Genomic DNA, 18441 nt, shown 5'->3' with positions numbered 1-18441 from the left:
GGCCCTGTGCTTTATTTGGTATTCATCAATAATCTTTCCGACTCTGGAAAATACTCTCTATCTCTTTGCTGATGACTCCACTCTCTGCCGCTCCACATCTCAACATTCAGATCGGCAGGCAGCAGCCTCTTCACTCTCTGCAGACCTGGACAAAATCACAAACTGGTCAAACAAGTGGAACATGTCTTTCAATCTTGACAAATCTCACACTCTCACGATGTCTCTCCGAAAATACCATCTTGAAAACCCTCCAATCTACGTTCTCAACAATCCTCTTGAAGAAGTTCTGTCACTCAAGCTTTTGGGTCTCAGGATCAGCCATGATCTTTCCTGGGAAAACCACATTTCCAAGCTGACCTCCAAAGCCAGTCGCCGACTGGGCATCCTCCGTCGTGCGAAGTCCTTCCTTGGCACACCTGAGCTCCTCACCACATACAAGGCTTTCATCTGCAGCTCAATAGAATACTGTTCTCCCCTCTGGGCTGGTGCTCCTGCCTCACACCTTGCTCGTCTTCACGCTGTTGAAACCAAAGCTTTCAGTATCATTGGTATCTCCCGCGATGAAGCTGATGCTGAGGGCCTTTCACTCTCTCACCGCAGACAGGTTGGTGGTCTTTCTATCTTCTACAGACTTCTCTCTGGCCTAGCGCCTCCAGCTCTGTCTGTGCTGTGTCCCCCAAATATTCCTGCAGGACGCACAAGAACTGCCAGCAAACCTCTTCTGGTGAAACTGCTAAAATCAAGACTCTCCGCTCACCTTCACTCTTTTATTCCTCTTTTCCCGCCTCTGGAACAAACTCCCACACTCTCTTCAATCCCACACCTCCCTCCAGGTCTTTAAAACAGCTGTTCATCACCATCTCTTATCTTCCCCCATCCAAAACCTTGATCTTTTCTACCCTCGCAGTTTATTGAGGTGCTTTCTCCACCATTCGAACAATCCTTCGCCGCAATTTTCGATAGGTTTTCTCTTGCGGCCACGTCCAGAGAAGTTGGCTACAGTGCTATGGGCCTTAAACTTCCTGATAACATTGCGTATGGTGGACACAGGAACATCAAGGTCTCTGGAGATGGACTTGTAGCTTTGAGATTGTCCATGCTTGGCCACAATCTTGTCTGACCTCCTCAGACAATTCTCTGGTTTTCTTTTTCTCCATGCTCATTGTGATACACACAGTGACACAAATCAGCAGAATGAGTCCTTTTCTCTCTTCAAACTGGTTGAATGAGTGATTTTTTACATTGCAGGCACCTACAACTCTCCGCAGGTGAGTTCAATTCTGAAGTAAAGGAGAATCACCTGCTTGAAATGTAATTATTTGTAACAACTTCTAAAAGGTGCCAATAACATTGTCTGGGCCATTTTAGGATTTCCGTGTGGAATAAGCTAAGATTTCGAAAATTTTCAGCTTTTTGTGTTTTGTTCTGCTGCAAACCAAAGAAAAATATGTGGATACCAAAATATTTTTTAATTTTTAACCATTTTCTGGAAGAAATGGTGTATTATTTGAAAAAAGTGCAAGGTTGCCAATATTTTTGGCAACGACAGTACATAATAAATAGCAGACAGACAGACAGAGCAAATTGCATATTTTAGTATGATGAATCAAATCAAGCCTGGTGTTGGCTTAGCGGTTAGGGCGCCGGCTTGGGATCCTAGGATCCTGGGTTCGAATCCCGGTTAATCGCTAAATTAACACCAGGGGGGTTGACTCAGCCTGTCATCCTTCCGAGGTCGGCAAATTCAGTACCAGCTTGCTGGGATGAATGATCCCGGTGTGTACCCCGGTTTAGAATAGGTACACCGTATCCCTGCGCATCGTAAGAGCGTGACCAAGGGTTGGTGTCAGGAAGGGCATCCAGCCATAAAAAACATTGCCTCAAACAGGGAACGATGATCGTCATGGGGCCCGCAAGGCTAACCCCCGCTCTAGCGGGGAAAATGGCCTTAAAACGATCATTCATTCATTCATTCATTCAGTATGATGAAATCAAGAAGCAATTCTCCATTGCATTTGCATTTTATCATACGAGTACTAAACAATTTCTTTTCTCAGCCTTGCATTAATGTTAAACCTCAAATAATCAGGAAGTTACGAGATGGGATGGATTTATCGTCCTATATCATTTTTCATAGAACTTGAGCATTTCTGCATCTGGCCTGCAGTTGTTTGGTCTGTAGCACGTTATATTAACTAGTGGGTTACCGGAGAATTCTGCAACAGGCATTCTACTGTCAATTAGTATCCACAGATTGAAGACATTTCACTGTGTACAGGCTGAGAAAAATTCCAATTCCTCCTACTGTAGGCTCGGCAGTATATTTTGTTGCTGAAGCAGCAACAAAAATATATTCATCATGAAGATCCTAGCATTTTACTTTTTCAAAGATGACGACGTTCCTGCGGACACATCAACTGGTTCTCATACTTCTGCATCATTTCCACCAATTCACCTTTTACAAAGTTTGAATTCAAACTGCAAGTGTAATTTCATGCCCATGCCTACCTTGATATGTTCCAACCAATGTGTGGCTTCAAGACCTGAAAGCCAACGTGAATCGGGCATTGCAGGATACACAAGTTCTTTCAGCTTGCGCAGGCTCTCACGCATTACATGAATGTTTTGAATGTCAAGGAAATGAAATTCAACAAATGGGTATCCTTCATCGGTCTCATAGCCACCTCCCTTTGCCTGCCAAAAATAAGGGATGGTCAATAAGGAAACAAATACAAGTCAATTTCTGAAAGAATTTCTGTTATCCTTATAGGCTGTTTGAAACAGTTTTGTTGAATGATTTTTATTTTTGAAAACAACATTAACTAAAAAGCATCTCAAAATACAAAACCTGTCCACCGCATCCGTTTAGTACTCAAAGTAAACTTGAAGAAAACGACAGTAAAAAAAAAATCTGCACATTTTGTTAATTTGTGTTCTCCATATTTTCATGATAAAAGTTTGTTGAAGATTTTATGACAAAAGCTCAATTGGAAAAGATGTTATGGATAGACACTCCAAAGCTCAATGGTAAATAAATAAAGAAACATTGAAGCAATAAAAAAAACAAGGCCATCTCACGCTTGACATGCTAGGTTGGGGCTAATAAGGTGCCCTTTCACATTTTGACCCAATGTTTAATTATTTGTCCCATATTCTCATAATAAAGATTTGTTGAATATTTGATAACGAAAGCTCAAATGGTAAAAAATGTATGGCCTCAAGAGACATGCCCAAACACACGATTATAAATATAAAATAATAACCACCTTTAGAGGCCATTTTAACCATTTAACCATTTTAACCATTTAAGCCATTTAAGTTATTAAAATAATAACCCAAACACACGATTGCAAAACCCTATCTCTCGCTACGCATCATACGTTAGCTCTTCTTATCCTGTCTCATTATATGTTATCAGGGGTACTCGGCACTGCTCTGGTGGAGAGGGAGTGGGAAGGGGGGGGGGGAGGGAGACAGTATAACCGTCAGCAGGGCGGGGGGGGGGGAGGAGAGTTAAGGGGTGTGGGATTGAGAAGGGAGCAGATGGGCAGGTGGTGGGGCAGGAGAACTGCTGGAGCGGTGTGGGGCAGGGAAAAAACATAAGGGGCAGGAGAAGAAAACCGGCAATATGGGGGGCAGGAGTGTTTATTTAAAATGGTGAGTTGAGGCAATGCCGGTTTGGGTTTATATAAAACAAGCAAAAGTATCTGGCGTTGCCGGGTAACAATGAGTCGCTTCCTGATGGGAATATGAAGAGAGGAGGGGAGGAGAGGAGGGGGGGGCAAGGGGGCGAGGAGAGGATGGAAGGGGAAGTGAAGGGGAAGGGAGGGGAGTGGGGGAGAGAGAGGGAAGGGGATGGGGGAAGAAAGGGGGAGGGAGGGAAGGGGAGGGGGTAGAGAAGGAGGGGAGGAGAAGGGGGAGGGGAAGGGGGAAGGGAAAGGGGGAGGAGTGGGGGAGAAGGGGATGGGGGAGGAAAGGGGGAGGGGGAGGAGAGAGGGAGGGAAGGAGAGGGGGAGGAAAGGAGAGGGGGAGGGAAGGAGAGGAGGAGGGAAGGAGAGGGGGAGGGAAGGAGAGGGGGAGGGAAGGAGAGGGGGAGGGAAGGAGAGGGGGAGGGAAGGAGAAGGGGAGGGAAGGAGAGAGGAGGAAAGGGGAAGGGGAATGAGAGGGTGAGAGAAGGAGGAGGGGAAGGGGGAGGGGAAAGGAGGAGGGGAAGTGGGAAGGGAAAATGGGGGAAAGGGGGAAGGGAAAGGGGGAGGAGAGGGGAGGATGGGGGAAGGGGAGGAGAGGGGGTAGGGAAGGGGGAATGAGGAGGAGGGCGAGGAGGGGGGAGCAGGGGGGAGAGAGAGAAGGAAAGGAGTGTGGAGTAAGTAAGCGGGGTGGGGTAAGGGGGGGGGGGGGGAGAGTGAATCATCACCACACACCGCTACGCCATAAACTCCGGAAGGGAGGGGGAGCGAAGAGAAGGGTGGGAGCGAGAGGTGTGTGGAAGGAGTGTGCGGCACTTTATTAGGAGGGAAGAGCGAAGAATGCACAGAGAGAGATAGAGAGAGAGGGGGGGGGGATAGAAAAGGTGAGGGGGAGAGGGGGAGTTAGCAAAGAGAATGATATGCAATGAGAATGATAGGTTATGATGGCCGGGGAGACTCTTAACCTAAGCTAAATTTTAAAATTTAAGCTGCGGAATTGAGCTTAGCAGCAGTTCTGACTACTAAAAAGCGTGAATTTGTTCTCCGGGTGTCTATGTAAGTCTCTGGGTGGACAACACAGGTAAGGTACAAAATACACCAAACACCAAATACAAAAACGGCAACCACAAAGATTTAGCTTTAAATAGACTTCTATAAATGTGAAAATCAAGCAGCAAATCAGTGAAATGCAGAAACCACTGAGAGCAGACAAAATGTTGACTTTACATTGGCAATGATACAGTTCTACATGGCAGACGTTTGATTTGAGTTCCAAACACGACGTTTGATTTGTTTTTGTTTTTAATAAGTATATTTTTGTAGGTATATTAATATAGCTATCTATTAATACAATGGAAGTATATCACACAAAAATGTTAGTCAATAAAAACATGGGTATGTAAAAACAAAAAGGGAGCTCTGTCTACTGCAATGCCATGTCTTGCAAAAGCAGCCTGAATAGCGTTCACCAACACCAAGTGGTGGTTCACTTCACTTCGGAAATCATATTCAAAAAAGGGTGTTGTAACACACCAAACTTCCCCGGCCTTGTGACTAATTAATCAAGTACACCGGCATTTCTCACTTCATTTGTAGAGCCCTCGCCAAGCGGCTTAAGCACTCGAGCAAGCACTCCAAAGAAATGGGTGACAAGGAACGGCTGGCATGGCAAGTGAAAGCAATCTCATTGCTTCTGGTTGAAATGACCGAGGAATTTTAAAAACATATCGCAGGTACAGTGGAGTGACACCCTATTCCATGGAAGTATGAATCAAGTTAAAAATTATTACCAAGTGAAATTTAAAAAAATAACCCCAGAAGGAGAATGACAGCCTCGCTTAAATAAATGAATACATACACTTAGTTATAAAAATCGCGAGATATGGTAAACTTTGTCAGATTTCACTCCAGATTGGGGCATTTATTCGTCTACAACATCCAATCCTCATATCCGAATCCAGATTTTGATATGCTTCAACAATGTAATGATAACACTGGTCAACAAAATTTTTTAAGTTTTATGGTTCTAGTATATTTTGAGTATATTCTAACCAACATGAACCTGTAGATTTCGATTATGATATCCAATTTTCACTAGCACATCCAGTTTTTGAGAACCAGTATACCATAGGAATAACACTTCATTTGAAATTCACAAACCTCTTGTTGACCCTGAGAAGGTATTCTTACCACCACTTCATTTGAAACTTGGTTTGATGAAGAACTTTGTGAAGGCCATGGATCAAGATGGTGCTGGCTTCCACTACTTGCTAATGAAGTTCCAAGGCATTGTATCTGAGGCCAAAGTAAAGGCGGGTGTTTTCAATGGTCCTCAAATTCGTCTTGTACCGGTACTCACTAATCAGGACTTTGTAACGAGACTATCTGAGCTGGAAAGCGCTGCTTGTGATAGCTTTGTGGCTCTTGCTAACAATTACCTTGGAAATTTTCAAGCACCAAATTATGAAGAGCTTGTGGACAAGATGTTGAAGAGTTACCAGGCGCTTGGTGTTCGAATGTCACTCAAGATACAGTTCTTCCATTCTCATCTGGACTTCTTTCCACAAAATCTTGGCGATGTCAGTGATGAACATGGAGAAAGGTTTCACCAGGAAATTGCCATCATGGAGACTCGATATCAAGGCCGATTCAATCCAAACATGATGGGTGACTACTGTTGGACTTTACAGCGTGAAAGTGATTGCTCCCACAAACGCAAAAGTAAAGATCAGAAGCACTTTTAATGTGATGTAAATAAAAACTTAAAGTTCATATTATTTTTTGTGATATTTTATAAAGTTCATATTATTTTTGGAGATTTACATTTTTTTATGTGATGTAAATAAAAACTTTAAGTTCATATTATTTTTTGTGACAATAAATAGACTTATTGAGACTTAATCAAGAAATTCGCATGCTCTGAAGATTTTTTTTTCCACACTTATGTACTTCGTCAAGGTTACGTGATAGCGAAATTTTAAGGTCAGATTAGGATTCGTGAGCACCAAATTAGTTAGAAACAGTTGAAAATAAGTCACAACCAATTTGGCTGTTGACCAGTGTAATCGATCGTGTTTCCAAGGCAAAGCACGTTTGAATAGGCCAAAACAAAATGGTGGCTTAATAACCCAGCGAGTAGCAGTGGGCTGGCCAAGATGGCGGGCCGCCAAATTGGTAAGGCTTTTGCGGACTTAATCTTATGAGCACCTCGTTAATCATCTTCAAAAAGGGTGTTATAACACACCCAAACACCCAGTTCTCATCATTGCAATCTGTTGGAGGTCCAGGTGTATGCATGCAAAGTTTGGAGCCGCTAGGTTATGGAGGAGACAGACGGATGAGGAATGGAACAGGGAATGGATAGTTCCATCTCTCCATTACTGGTCCTCCACCAGCTGACAATCAGTATTGAAGGATTTTTTTTTTTTTTTTTTATGTTGGAGGCTCTAGGCATGGACTATGTAGCCCTCATCGATGCCAGGCCTTAAATAGAAGAGAAGAAAAGTGTATGATGAAAAGTGTATGATGTTTGTTTGCAAGAAAGAGAGGTTGAAGCTAGTCCGGTAGCTGTGGTTTGAGTGAGACAGAAAGTAAGAGCAGCAATCCTGACGTGGAGAGTGTAAGATGGTTCCGGGCACCACTTTAACGCTCCTAAGTCAGGACGGTAGTACTACACTGGGCGGTTGCTGTCTACAACCTACTACCTAAAGAACTGTTATTTATCACTGTTATTTATCTGTTCCACAAAGGTCAACATCTCCATAGCAAAATAAATGCACTGTGTGAGGTGTTGGAGAGGTTGGGGGGGGGGGGGGGGGGGGTTTCCGATTTCAGGAGAAGATTTCAAATTCAATAACGCAAATCTCGTTACTTGTGATGCATTTAACTTTTAGGTGATCATTGGCCAAAATGGGGCTTCTTAAGAAGATTCCTGTCGAAATTAGCTTTGGAATCATTGACACCCTTTTCTTTGACTTTGGAACACCCTTTTCTTATGTGCAGTATGAAACCAGCAAAAGTTTGTACTTACTTTGCTAGATTCTTCAAATGATGTGCTTACCAAAAGGATCCAGGTTAGTACTTTTTACTTGCTATGTGCAATAGCTGTTGAGAACATGGGGGTCGGAAAAGCAAAAAAGAAAAAAAGAAATTGGCTGGGAAAAAAAACAAAAATACAAAACACAAACCTTGTTGGCAATTGCATTGACACCAGGTCGAGCATCATAAATGACAAGACAGCGGTTCTGATTTGGGTTTGCATCCAGGATAAGCCGCAGGTACTGCTCATCATCTCGATTACGCTTTCCACCAACGCCCACCTGTGGTTGGCTGCAGCGAGCAAGCGATGCAAGGTTTCCCGGATGCAGCCATGATAGAATCTGTGCAGTGATACAGTCGGAATATGTAAGGGGTGGGAGGCGGGAGAGGAAGAAAAGTGAAGATTCTTCATATGTGTAAAAGTATAAAGTCCAAAAATGTGAAATAAAAAGTACAAAATATTACAAGATTTGGCAGGTGGGTTTGGCCTTAGCCACGGATAAAATAATTTCATTTTTGTCTGTAGCTCAGGTCACATCTTTTTTTTTTCTTTTTTTTAAAATACTGAATCGAGGCTCGTGAAAGAGCTGACAACCACGAGGGAAAGACAGCACAGGGGGACCACGAGGGAAAGACAGTACAGGGGGAAACATTCATTAAAACACATTCAACAAAAAGACATCCAGGAACACAGTACAGGGCGAGGGAAAGACAGCACGGGGGAACATTCATTAAAACACATTCAACAAAAAAACATCCAGGGACACAGCACAGGGGGACCACGAGGGAAAGACAGTACAAGGGGAAACATTCATTAAAACACATTCAACAAAAAGACATCCAGGAACACAGTACAGGGGGACCGCGAGGGAAAGACAGTACAGGGGGAAACATTCATTAAAACACATTCAACAAAAAGACATCCAGGAACACAGCACAGGGGGACCGCGAGGGAAAGACAGTACAGGGGGAAACATTCATTTAAACACATTCAACAAAAAGACATCCAGGGACACAGCACAGGGGGACCACGAGGGAAAGACAGTACAGTGGGAAACATTCATTAAAACACATTCAACAAAAAGACATCCAGGAACACAGCACAGGGGGACCACGAGGGAAAGACAGTACAGGGGGAAACATTCATTAAAACACATTCAACAAAAAGACATCCAGGAACACAGCACAGGGGGACCGCGAGGGAAAGACAGTACAGGGGGAAACATTCATTAAAACACATTCAACAAAAAGACATCCAGGAACACAGCACAGGGGGACCGCGAGGGAAAGACAGTACAGGGGGAAATATTCATTAAAACACATTCAACAAAAAGACATCCAGGAACACAGCACAGGGGGACCGCAAGGGAAAGACAGTACAGGGGGAAACATTCATTAAAACACATTCAACAAAAAGACATCCAGGAACACAGCACAGGGGGACCGCGAGGGAAAGACAGTACAGGGGGAAATATTCATTAAAACACATTCAACAAAAAGACATCCAGGAACACAGCACAGGGGGACCGCGAGGGAAAGACAGTACAGGGGGAAATATTCATTAAAACACATTCAACAAAAAGACATCCAGGAACACAGCACAGGGGGACCACGAGGGAAAGACAGTACAGGGGGAAACATTCATTAAAACACATTCAACAAAAAGACATCCAGGAACACAGCACAGGGGGACCGCGAGGGAAAGACAGTACAGGGGGAAACATTCATTAAAACACATTCAACAAAAAGACATCCAGGAACACAGCACAGGGGGACCGCGAGGGAAAGACAGTACAGGGGGAAACATTCATTAAAACACATTCAACAAAAAGACATCCAGGAACACAGCACAGGGGGACCGCGAGGGAAAGACAGTACAGGGGGAAACATTCATTAAAACACATTCAACAAAAAGACATCCAGGAACACAGCACAGGGGGACCGCGAGGGAAAGACAGTACAGGGGGAAACATTCATTAAAACACATTCAACAAAAAGACATCCAGGAACACAGCACAGGGGGACCACGAGGGAAAGACAGTACAGGGGGAAACATTCATTAAAACACATTCAACAAAAAGACATCCAGGAACACAGCACAGGGGGACCGCGAGGGAAAGACAGTACAGGAGGAAACATTCATTAAAACACATTCAACAAAAAGACATCCTGGAACACAGCACAGGGGGACCACGAGGGAAAGACAGTACAGGGGGAAACATTCATTAAAACACATTCAACAAAAAGACATCCAGGAACACAGCACAGGGGGACCATGAGGGAAAGACAGTACAGTGGGAAACATTCATTAAAACACATTCAACAAAAAGACATCCAGGAACACAGCACAGGGGGACCACGAGGGAAAGACAGTACAGGGGGAAACATTCATTAAAACACATTCAACAAAACGACATCCAGGAACACAGCACAGGGGGACCGCGAGGGAAAGACAGTACAGGGGGAAACATTCATTAAAACACATTCAACAAAAAGACATCCAGGAACACAGCACAGGGGGACCGCGAGGGAAAGACAGTACAGGGGGAAACATTCATTAAAACACATTCAACAAAAAGACATCCAGGAACACAGCACAGGGGGACCACGAGGGAAAGACAGTACAGGGGGAAACATCTGAGAGGGCCCCTGATAAGAAAAATTGAAACATCTAAGACCGGGCGATCCTGTGGATCATCGAGTAGAAGGGCTGTATCGGGTTTCAGAGCAATCAGTTGGCAAATAAGGGATGAGTAGGGGGAATCCGAAGTTTCAGGGGGTAATCCCCTCTCTCGTCACCACGTGGGAGCCCCCATGATCCGAATTCGAGAAATACGAAATCGAAAAATGTAAGATTGAGCGATCCTGAGGACCATGGAGTAGAAGGGGTGTATCAGGTTTCAGAGCAATGGTTTGGTAGAAATGGATGAGTAGGGATCAGAAGTTTCAGGGGATAACCCCCCCCCTTCCCCTCCCCTCCTGGGAGCCTCCTGATCCGAAATTGAAAAATCGAAGCTTGCGTGAATGTGCGGGCCATTGAGTGGAAGGGCTTTTGGTATCGAGAATCGAGATGAGATGACCGAAAAAAAAGAAAAGAAAAAAAAAAGTCTCCACTATCAGCAAGGCAAAAGTATTAAAGCAAAAATTGAGGGGATGACATCTTGTGGACCAAATTACACTTACAGGAATGCGGCCACGAGAGCGAAAGCTGGCCACTCTGCGCATATCATCATCTGTGCAGTCCCTTGGCACGCCGAGCATGGCTGGGTACGTGTCGCAAACGTCGTAATTGGCATTCAACAGACTCAGCTTCCAAGGTGGGTTTTCAATACCTTGAACCTAACAAGTGAGGCAACATTTTGTAGTTGAGGGTTTAGCCCGATTTTGTTAAACTAAAGAAACTACAGTTAAATCAAGATGCAGTCAGTTGGGACAACATTTATATAAAATGAATTATCAAGTAACACAGAAAATGTCTCCAAATCATATTGAAATGCTAAAAATCAGTTTCAACTTCCTGTAATAAAAAAGACAAGAAAATGAATATTTAGCCGAATGATTTACATATTTGCTCCAACCATTATGGGCAAGGTCGAATTGGTTCAAGTTTATCATATATTATAGTGTTTTCATGCTTTCTTCCACGAGTCCACACTCTTCTATGAGCTTTAATCACTGTGGATGGTGAGGGTTTTGAGAGGTGGCAAGATGAAGTTGTCTTACCAATCTTTTAAACTCTGCCTCTGGATCATAAACTTTCCAACCATCTTCTGCAAACTTCTCCCTGTTTTCCATAGCAAAGAATTGCTATTCAAAAGGAGGAAGAAGCCAGGAAAGTATGTCGTGGTATGGGGTGGGGAGGGAAAGGAAAGCTAAAAGTCAAAACCAGAAACTGTAAAAAGGAACCATCATCATACACAGTGAAGTGATATATAAAGTGTGTTTTTAAATGAATTTTATGCTCACCAGTCCGTTAGAAAGAGGAAATGCAAACTTCATTATTGTGTCAAACATAATTCGCCTGTTGCGGCCTTCTTGCTTGTGAGCGAACCTCAAGTTTCTCATGTCCTGTCCAGGTGAACATCATTAAAACATGGGTTCCATAATTCTCATTCTGCCAGAACAACAACTTTGATATTCCTTCAACTAAAGAGTTCATAGAACACCATACCCCACACAGTCTTGAGAAAAGGGCCATGAGAAGGGATGTTCACTCTTGCTTTGTGTTTCTGAGCACAATCTATATTTCATACGAGCCGTGATTTTATCTTGATCTCGATATTCCCGAACGCTTAAAGTGCGAGTGGCAGATTTTATTGATTGACGTGGAGTAAAATTTTGTCCAAGTGCTACTAAATTGAAGGTTTTTGGAAGTACCACTAATGTAATTTAATTAATTTAAAGGCTGTATATATATATATATATATATATATATATATATATATATATATATATATATATATATATATATAAAGATATATATATATATATATATATATATATATATATATATATATATATATATATATATATACATGAATAAAACATTCTTTTTCGGAAGTTTGCCGCCATTGATGCACTGTCTTTTACACCACCTTATTTATCACAATTAATTACTTCTTCGCCTGTTTGTGCCCTTTATGACACCCCGAAAAACAGTAAGATTCCTGGTTGGCTGGAATGTTTTTCAATTTTGTTTGACTGCCAGACAGGCAGACAGACCAAGACAATTATTCCTCTGTGCGCATGCTCGCTCAAGACGAGATTCCATAAAATTTGCCAAAATCAGAGGCAAAGTTCTGCTAACCTGCAGTTTCGTGTTCCGATTCGTGTTCTACAGTGTTCGAAATAGTAAATTCAATTGAAACCAAGTAGTTCCTCAATCATAGACCGACGTCTGCAGTCAGAGTGAACCTACCGCATAATCCCACTTTGCACTTTGCGTGTGGGATAATTAACCTGATTCATATTCTTATAGTGAACACTGGTATTTCATACAGTTACCCTAGGTGATTAGGCTACCTGGGCTTAATATATGGCTTTGACTCCCAAGCAGTTGAAATCTTTCATCGCATCCATCCTTAAATAAAAAGGTATGGTAAACACATTTCCATCAAATTTGGTGCTTTATTAAAAAAGTGAATGATTAATTATTCTTGCTTATTCACTGGATTATTAACAATGACTGGAAAAATGAAGGAATACTATATTATGCAATCAACCTGCAGGAGGCACAATTATGGCCGAATAAAATATACTCAAAGGTTTTCCAAGTACTCAAATGTTTAATCATCTGCCTTCAGTTAGGATTGAAAAAAGAAAAGTCATTATACACAACGTGTGGAGAGTCCATCTTCATCTTCTTTCCCCAATTATTCAGAACTTCTTGTAGGGATGGGCCTTCTGAAGGTGGCAAGAATAAGGAATTTGGCAAGGTTGCCGGCAATAACACGCCGACTTTGTGAAAAACACCATGGGATCTTTAACATACACCAACCGCCAGTGCGGGCAGAAGGTGCCTTTGACTTGATGTCCTTCCTATGGATGGCGCATAAATTGATGCATCACGTTGCATTTGAAACACTAGGGTGGCACTTCATTGTTGGGTAGAGATTTGAACCCCAAATTAGACAGTTAAAACATGCATTCCTCATATTGAGAATCTCCCCAGAGAGAAAACTTGAGCAAAACAATATACAAAACTCCAGTCAAGATTTCCCGACACACAACCAAAGCTCCCAGCACCTACCTGTCCTTGGGGACCCCAATGCAAACAATAAAGCAAATACATTTAAAACAGTGTGCATAGAAACACCATTTAAATGTCTACTTTAAAATGTTCTTAACCTCATTACACATACAAATAACTTCCAAATGCATACTGTTCAATTTTGCAGTGTTGCGATATGAGAAGCCAATGCTATTCTAGTTAACGAGTTTTTGAAGATAATGCAACACGCTCTTGCCAAGTTTTATTTGCTGCTTTCTCCATCACATCAATGACAGAGTGGCTGCGATTTTGCTGCAATGTGGCAACTCGCTGGTATTAGTTAATTTGCAACTCATCGTTATAAGCTCTACCATGCATGGTGGAGACTGAAGATTACATATTTATTTTGATTCATCTGGGGCACCGTGGCAATGTTGATCCCTGCGGATGTGTTGCCACTGTACTTGTTTGCCCTGTTGGGTGCTGTCTGAGCTTATTCAATTGGGTGCTGGGCTTATTCTGAGCTAGAGCTGAGTCTGAGCTCTACACATGGAGCACTTACACTGGGTGGCAGGGAGCCAACACCGATACTTGTTCTGCCAAATGTTTCTTCACATCCTTGTTCAATGGAAGTCGTTGTTGTTGTTATTTCACCGGTTTTGTTGAGCTCTGCTTGTGGTTGTCCGATATAATTTTCTTTCAAGCACAGTGGAGTTGGGAAGTTTGTCCATTGGACCATGGTTGTGGTCCTGTCAGCCTGATACAATATATCATTCCAACTCAACAATCTCTTGAGGGAACTTTTTCATCTCTGTTTTCAAGTCTATGTACCTTGCTCACTCCTGGGAATGTCAGGTTCTCACTGTGGTGTTATGGTTTTTTCTTGTTCTGCTTTTCTTCTTTTTACGGTTTTGCTTGCAATTGGTGCTTTTTATTTGCTACTGTTTATTTCATGGCAGCAGCAGTTTCAGTGGCTTTAATGTGCTGACTTGATTGCTAATTGTTGTTGCCATGTGTCCAATTTTCTTTTCATCGAGTTTGCTAGTTTTATAGTCTTTATAGTGCCGTATGAATTATTGTATGACTTGCAAGGCAAACAATTCTTCACATTGGTTATCGGCAACTATCTATTTGTTATCCGTAGCCTGCTCTTGTGCATTATTAGGTTTACTCTCCATGAAATGGAGAGAAACCTATTATTACTGCTAGAGTTTTTCTTATTATTATTCTTCCGCCCTATTTTGCACCTCCAAAAACTTCATAATTAATGTTCTCAGCAACCGCTGGTCGGATTGACAGGAAATTTTCATCAAATGATCGACTCGGCTCCTAGAATTTTTTCATGCTAATTATGACGTCATAGGTCACGTGGTGTGGGCGCCATCTTGTAAAACAAATTCAAATTTTCCCCTCTATCTCCGCAACGGCTCAATGGAAAAATTTGAGGAATGGCTCATTCTAAAGAACTCTTCAATGGGAACAAAAGACATGTGTATCGAGTATATTAAAAATGCTAACGTTAAGAGGTAAGAATTCGTCAAACAAAAAATTTTCTCCCCCGAATATGGGATTTTTTTCCCAGATGCTTAGTTAAAAAAAACTCAGAATGCAAAAATTTTCGAAGTCATACGTCACATGGTTCGGCCGCCATCTTGTTTTCCGTGAAAAAACACAACAAACCCTTTTTCTCCGCAACGGCTGAACGGATCAAGCCCAAACTTGGCATGCATATTCGCATATCCATGACGAACAAAAAAGTCAGCGAGCACGACGTCATCCGACACGTGGTTTCAGAGTTATGACGTTTTAAAGCTCAAACTAGAAATGGAATCACCTCCATAATTTGTGGAGATATCGAGTGGAAACTTTACACAAATGTTCCTCATGGGGGTATGTTTCAATGTTACTTGAGACGTTTTGATAAGTTACATGGTTTGGCCGCAATAAATAATGGAAGTTAAATTTTAAAAAGCTTGTAACTCTTGAACCACTGAATGGATTGACTTGAATTTTTAATGGAATGTAGCTCTCATCAAGCGGAACAAGTGTGCAAAATTTCAAGATGATTGGATGTACGGTCTCGAAGCTATAAGTCTTTATTGTTGAAAGAAGAAGAAACACACCAATTGTCTTTCCAGAACGTGCTCACGATAACGCGATCTCCCGCGGTCATTTGAACCTCAAAAAAAATTATAATTGCAGATTTGTCAATAGATGAGGCATATTAACAAACGAATGAAACAGATTTGCTCAAATTCTGACTATTTTTAACTCGATCGTATTTCACTCAAAGTAATGAGGGACTGAAGAAGAAGATGTCCATCCAGGACGTTATCACTAGAGTCCCTGTATAAAGAGAGTTGCGCCATGCGCTGACCCGAGATTTCTGGTCACGTGATTTTGTGGCGCCATTTTGTGTCTAACTTCACCGTGCGTGAACGTCAGCTTGGTACGGGAATGTTGTTTATTGCCAAACAAAATGACTGGTTGTTCTGCTTTTGGTTGTTCAAACCAATCTGGGAAATATAAGATGTATAGATTTCCAAGTGATAAAGTCAGAAGACAAATTTGGGAAGCGAAAGTCAGACGAAAGAGCTGGAAAGCGATCGACTCCTCGAGACTCTGCCAGGTAGGCCCACGCCGCTTGATGATCGATGTTCAAAATCAATTCTATCTGCTCGGTTTTTTTTTGGTTGTCTGTCCGTTGAAAACCCTTTTAAAGGGAAGTGATTTGTGTTTGTTTATAATCTTCAAGGAGCTGACCAAAAATGCATTTCCGTGGGAAGAACCCTGCTCAATTTTTTTCGGGTAGTCCTAGCGGACCGCATATTGTCATTGATTGATGAAATGTCCCGGTACAGTGACATTGCCTGGTCTGCGGTTGGGTAGTCTGCGGGCAATGTCACTGTACTTTTTCAGAGGGAATTAATTTTGATTTTATAGGGGTGGGAAACCCATGGTCCGTTTTGTTTTCAGTTGTCTGTCCGTCCATTCAAAACTTATTCCGAGGCAAGTTGTTTTTTTGGTTTAAAATCTTTAGCCTAATCGGCAATCATAAAAGCAATTTTAGGGGGGGGACCTGCTCAATTTTTTTGCGGGTTGTGCAGCCATCCATACGTCCAAAATTTGACGAGTTATTGTTTGCTTTGTACAGTGCTCATGCGTCTTGTGGCATATTTGCTCAAATATTTCCCACCCCGGGATTTATGGCCAAATTGTAGTGATGGAAGATTTTGCACATTGGACAATCCCTATATATTTAACCTGGTGACAGCTATCGTTCCCAAAACATACAATATTTCGAGGTGATTAATGCAGTAAAACAGGTGTATTTGTGTACCCACATTTAAAACTGGCTCAACTTTCAAAAGCTGTTATCCCTGTTTGATATCAATATACATGTGGTCGATAGAGCTAGCGATTTGTCTGGCCATCTTCCGGAAGATTGTCCATGTGATTTTCTGTTGTGGAAGTACTAGTACATGACAGCTCATTAAAATTAAACTGTGTTGTGTTAGAATAAAAATTTCAATAAATAAATACATCAAGGACACTCATTGTATGATTGCAGGAACATTTCGATGTGAATCAGTTTGAGAGGGGGCGAGCTGATGACAAAAAGAGGTTGAAGTGCTCTGCAGTTCCAACAATATTTAGCTACCGGAAACCCGTGAAGCTGCGCAACTCCCCCAAGAAGCGTGGACCGTCCAGAACTGAGAGACTACATCTACCAAACTTGTCCGACCACACCTACTCCACTCATGAACGTATTGACTCCTCAAATGAATCTCAATGTAAGAATTGTTTTATTTATTACAAAATCATGGCAGGACATGTTCAATCAATGACATATTTTAAACGATTACAAAATGACAGGCATGTGCTCGTCTATATTTGTATAGCTCTTTGAACTATAATTGTACGTTCAGATTATGATGACTATCTTCCTGTTGCCATTTTCTTTTTACATTATTCTAAATATTTTGCAAAATTAAATTGTAAAAAAATTGTGTTATATTTAACGTTAAGTATAAAATTTTCTTTCCCGATTACAACATTTATCTACAGAATACTGAGCAATTGTACATACCAATTTTCCAGTTGGCCATTAATTGTATATGTGCTCTTTTGTAGCTGAGAGTGAACCTATGGACACTGATACACAAGAGGGCCAAGATACTAGTGATTCTATTGAAGAACGGCTGCTGAGATTGGAGGAGAAAATGATTGCAACCCCGTATCGCGAATGTACATGTATATCTAATCCGACACACTTAGACACAAAATGGCAAAATGGCGTCCATAGAGAGTTGACACAACTCTCTATATACAGGGACTCTAGTTATCACTATAACGCGATCTCCCGCGGTCATTTCAACGTCTCAAAAAAATTTATAATTGCAGATTTGTCAATAGATGAGGCATATAAACAAACGAATGAAACAGATTTGCTCAAATTCTGACTATTTTTAACTCGATCGTATTTCACTCAAAGTAATGAGCGACTGAAGAAGAAGATGTCCATCCAAGACGTCATCACTATAACGCGATCTCCCGCGGTCATTTCAACCTCAAAAAAAACTATAATTGCAGATTTGTCAATAGATGAAGCATATTAACAAACGAATGAAACAGATTTGCTCAAATTCTGACTATTTTTAACTCGATCGTATTTCACTCAAAGTAATGACCGACTGAGGAAGAAGATGTCCATCCAGGACGTCATCACTATAACGCGATCTCCCGCGATCATTTCAACCTCAAAAAAAATTATAATTGCAGATTTGTCAATAGATGAAGCATATTAACAAACGAATGAAACAGATTTGCTCAAATTCTGACTATTTTTAACTCGATCGTATTTCACTCAAAGTAATGAGCGACTGAGGAAGAAGATTCCCTTCCAGGACGTCATCACTATAACGCGATCTCCCGCGATCATTTCAACCTCCAAAAAAATTATAATTGCAGATTTGTCAATAGATGAGGCATATTAACAAACGAATG

General features: G+C 41.8%; 1 protein-coding gene and 1 long non-coding RNA gene across 14 annotated transcripts in view; one reads left to right on the top strand and one right to left on the bottom strand.

The window, feature by feature from the left end:
• LOC137417557 (phosphatidylinositol-3,5-bisphosphate 3-phosphatase MTMR2) overlaps positions 1-18441 on the bottom strand; it is a 183772-nt gene that overhangs the window by 45223 nt on the left and 120108 nt on the right. For all 13 annotated transcript variants that reach the window (XM_078776717.1, XM_078776718.1, XM_068103480.2 and 10 more), the window contains 5 exons: positions 11691-11792; positions 11448-11531; positions 10908-11063; positions 7874-8065; positions 2509-2694 (listed from right to left, as the gene is read on the bottom strand). In XM_078776717.1, coding sequence (XP_078632843.1) covers positions 2509-2694; positions 7874-8065; positions 10908-11063; positions 11448-11531; positions 11691-11792 — 720 coding nt within the window. The remainder of the gene's footprint in view (positions 1-2508; positions 2695-7873; positions 8066-10907; positions 11064-11447; positions 11532-11690; positions 11793-18441) is intronic.
• On the top strand, positions 14346-17656 carry LOC137413922 (uncharacterized). Its single transcript, XR_010981786.2, has 3 exons — positions 14346-16063; positions 17006-17228; positions 17569-17656. It is a non-coding gene; the product is annotated as an uncharacterized LOC137413922 (long non-coding RNA).

Source organism: Myxine glutinosa, chromosome 4, assembly GCF_964187855.1.
Source record: "Myxine glutinosa chromosome 4, kmMyxGlut1.1, whole genome shotgun sequence".
Taxonomy (NCBI): domain Eukaryota; kingdom Metazoa; phylum Chordata; class Myxini; order Myxiniformes; family Myxinidae; genus Myxine; species Myxine glutinosa.
The sequence above is the reverse complement of the archived record's forward strand: the minus strand, read 5'-3'. Positions and strand labels throughout refer to the sequence as shown.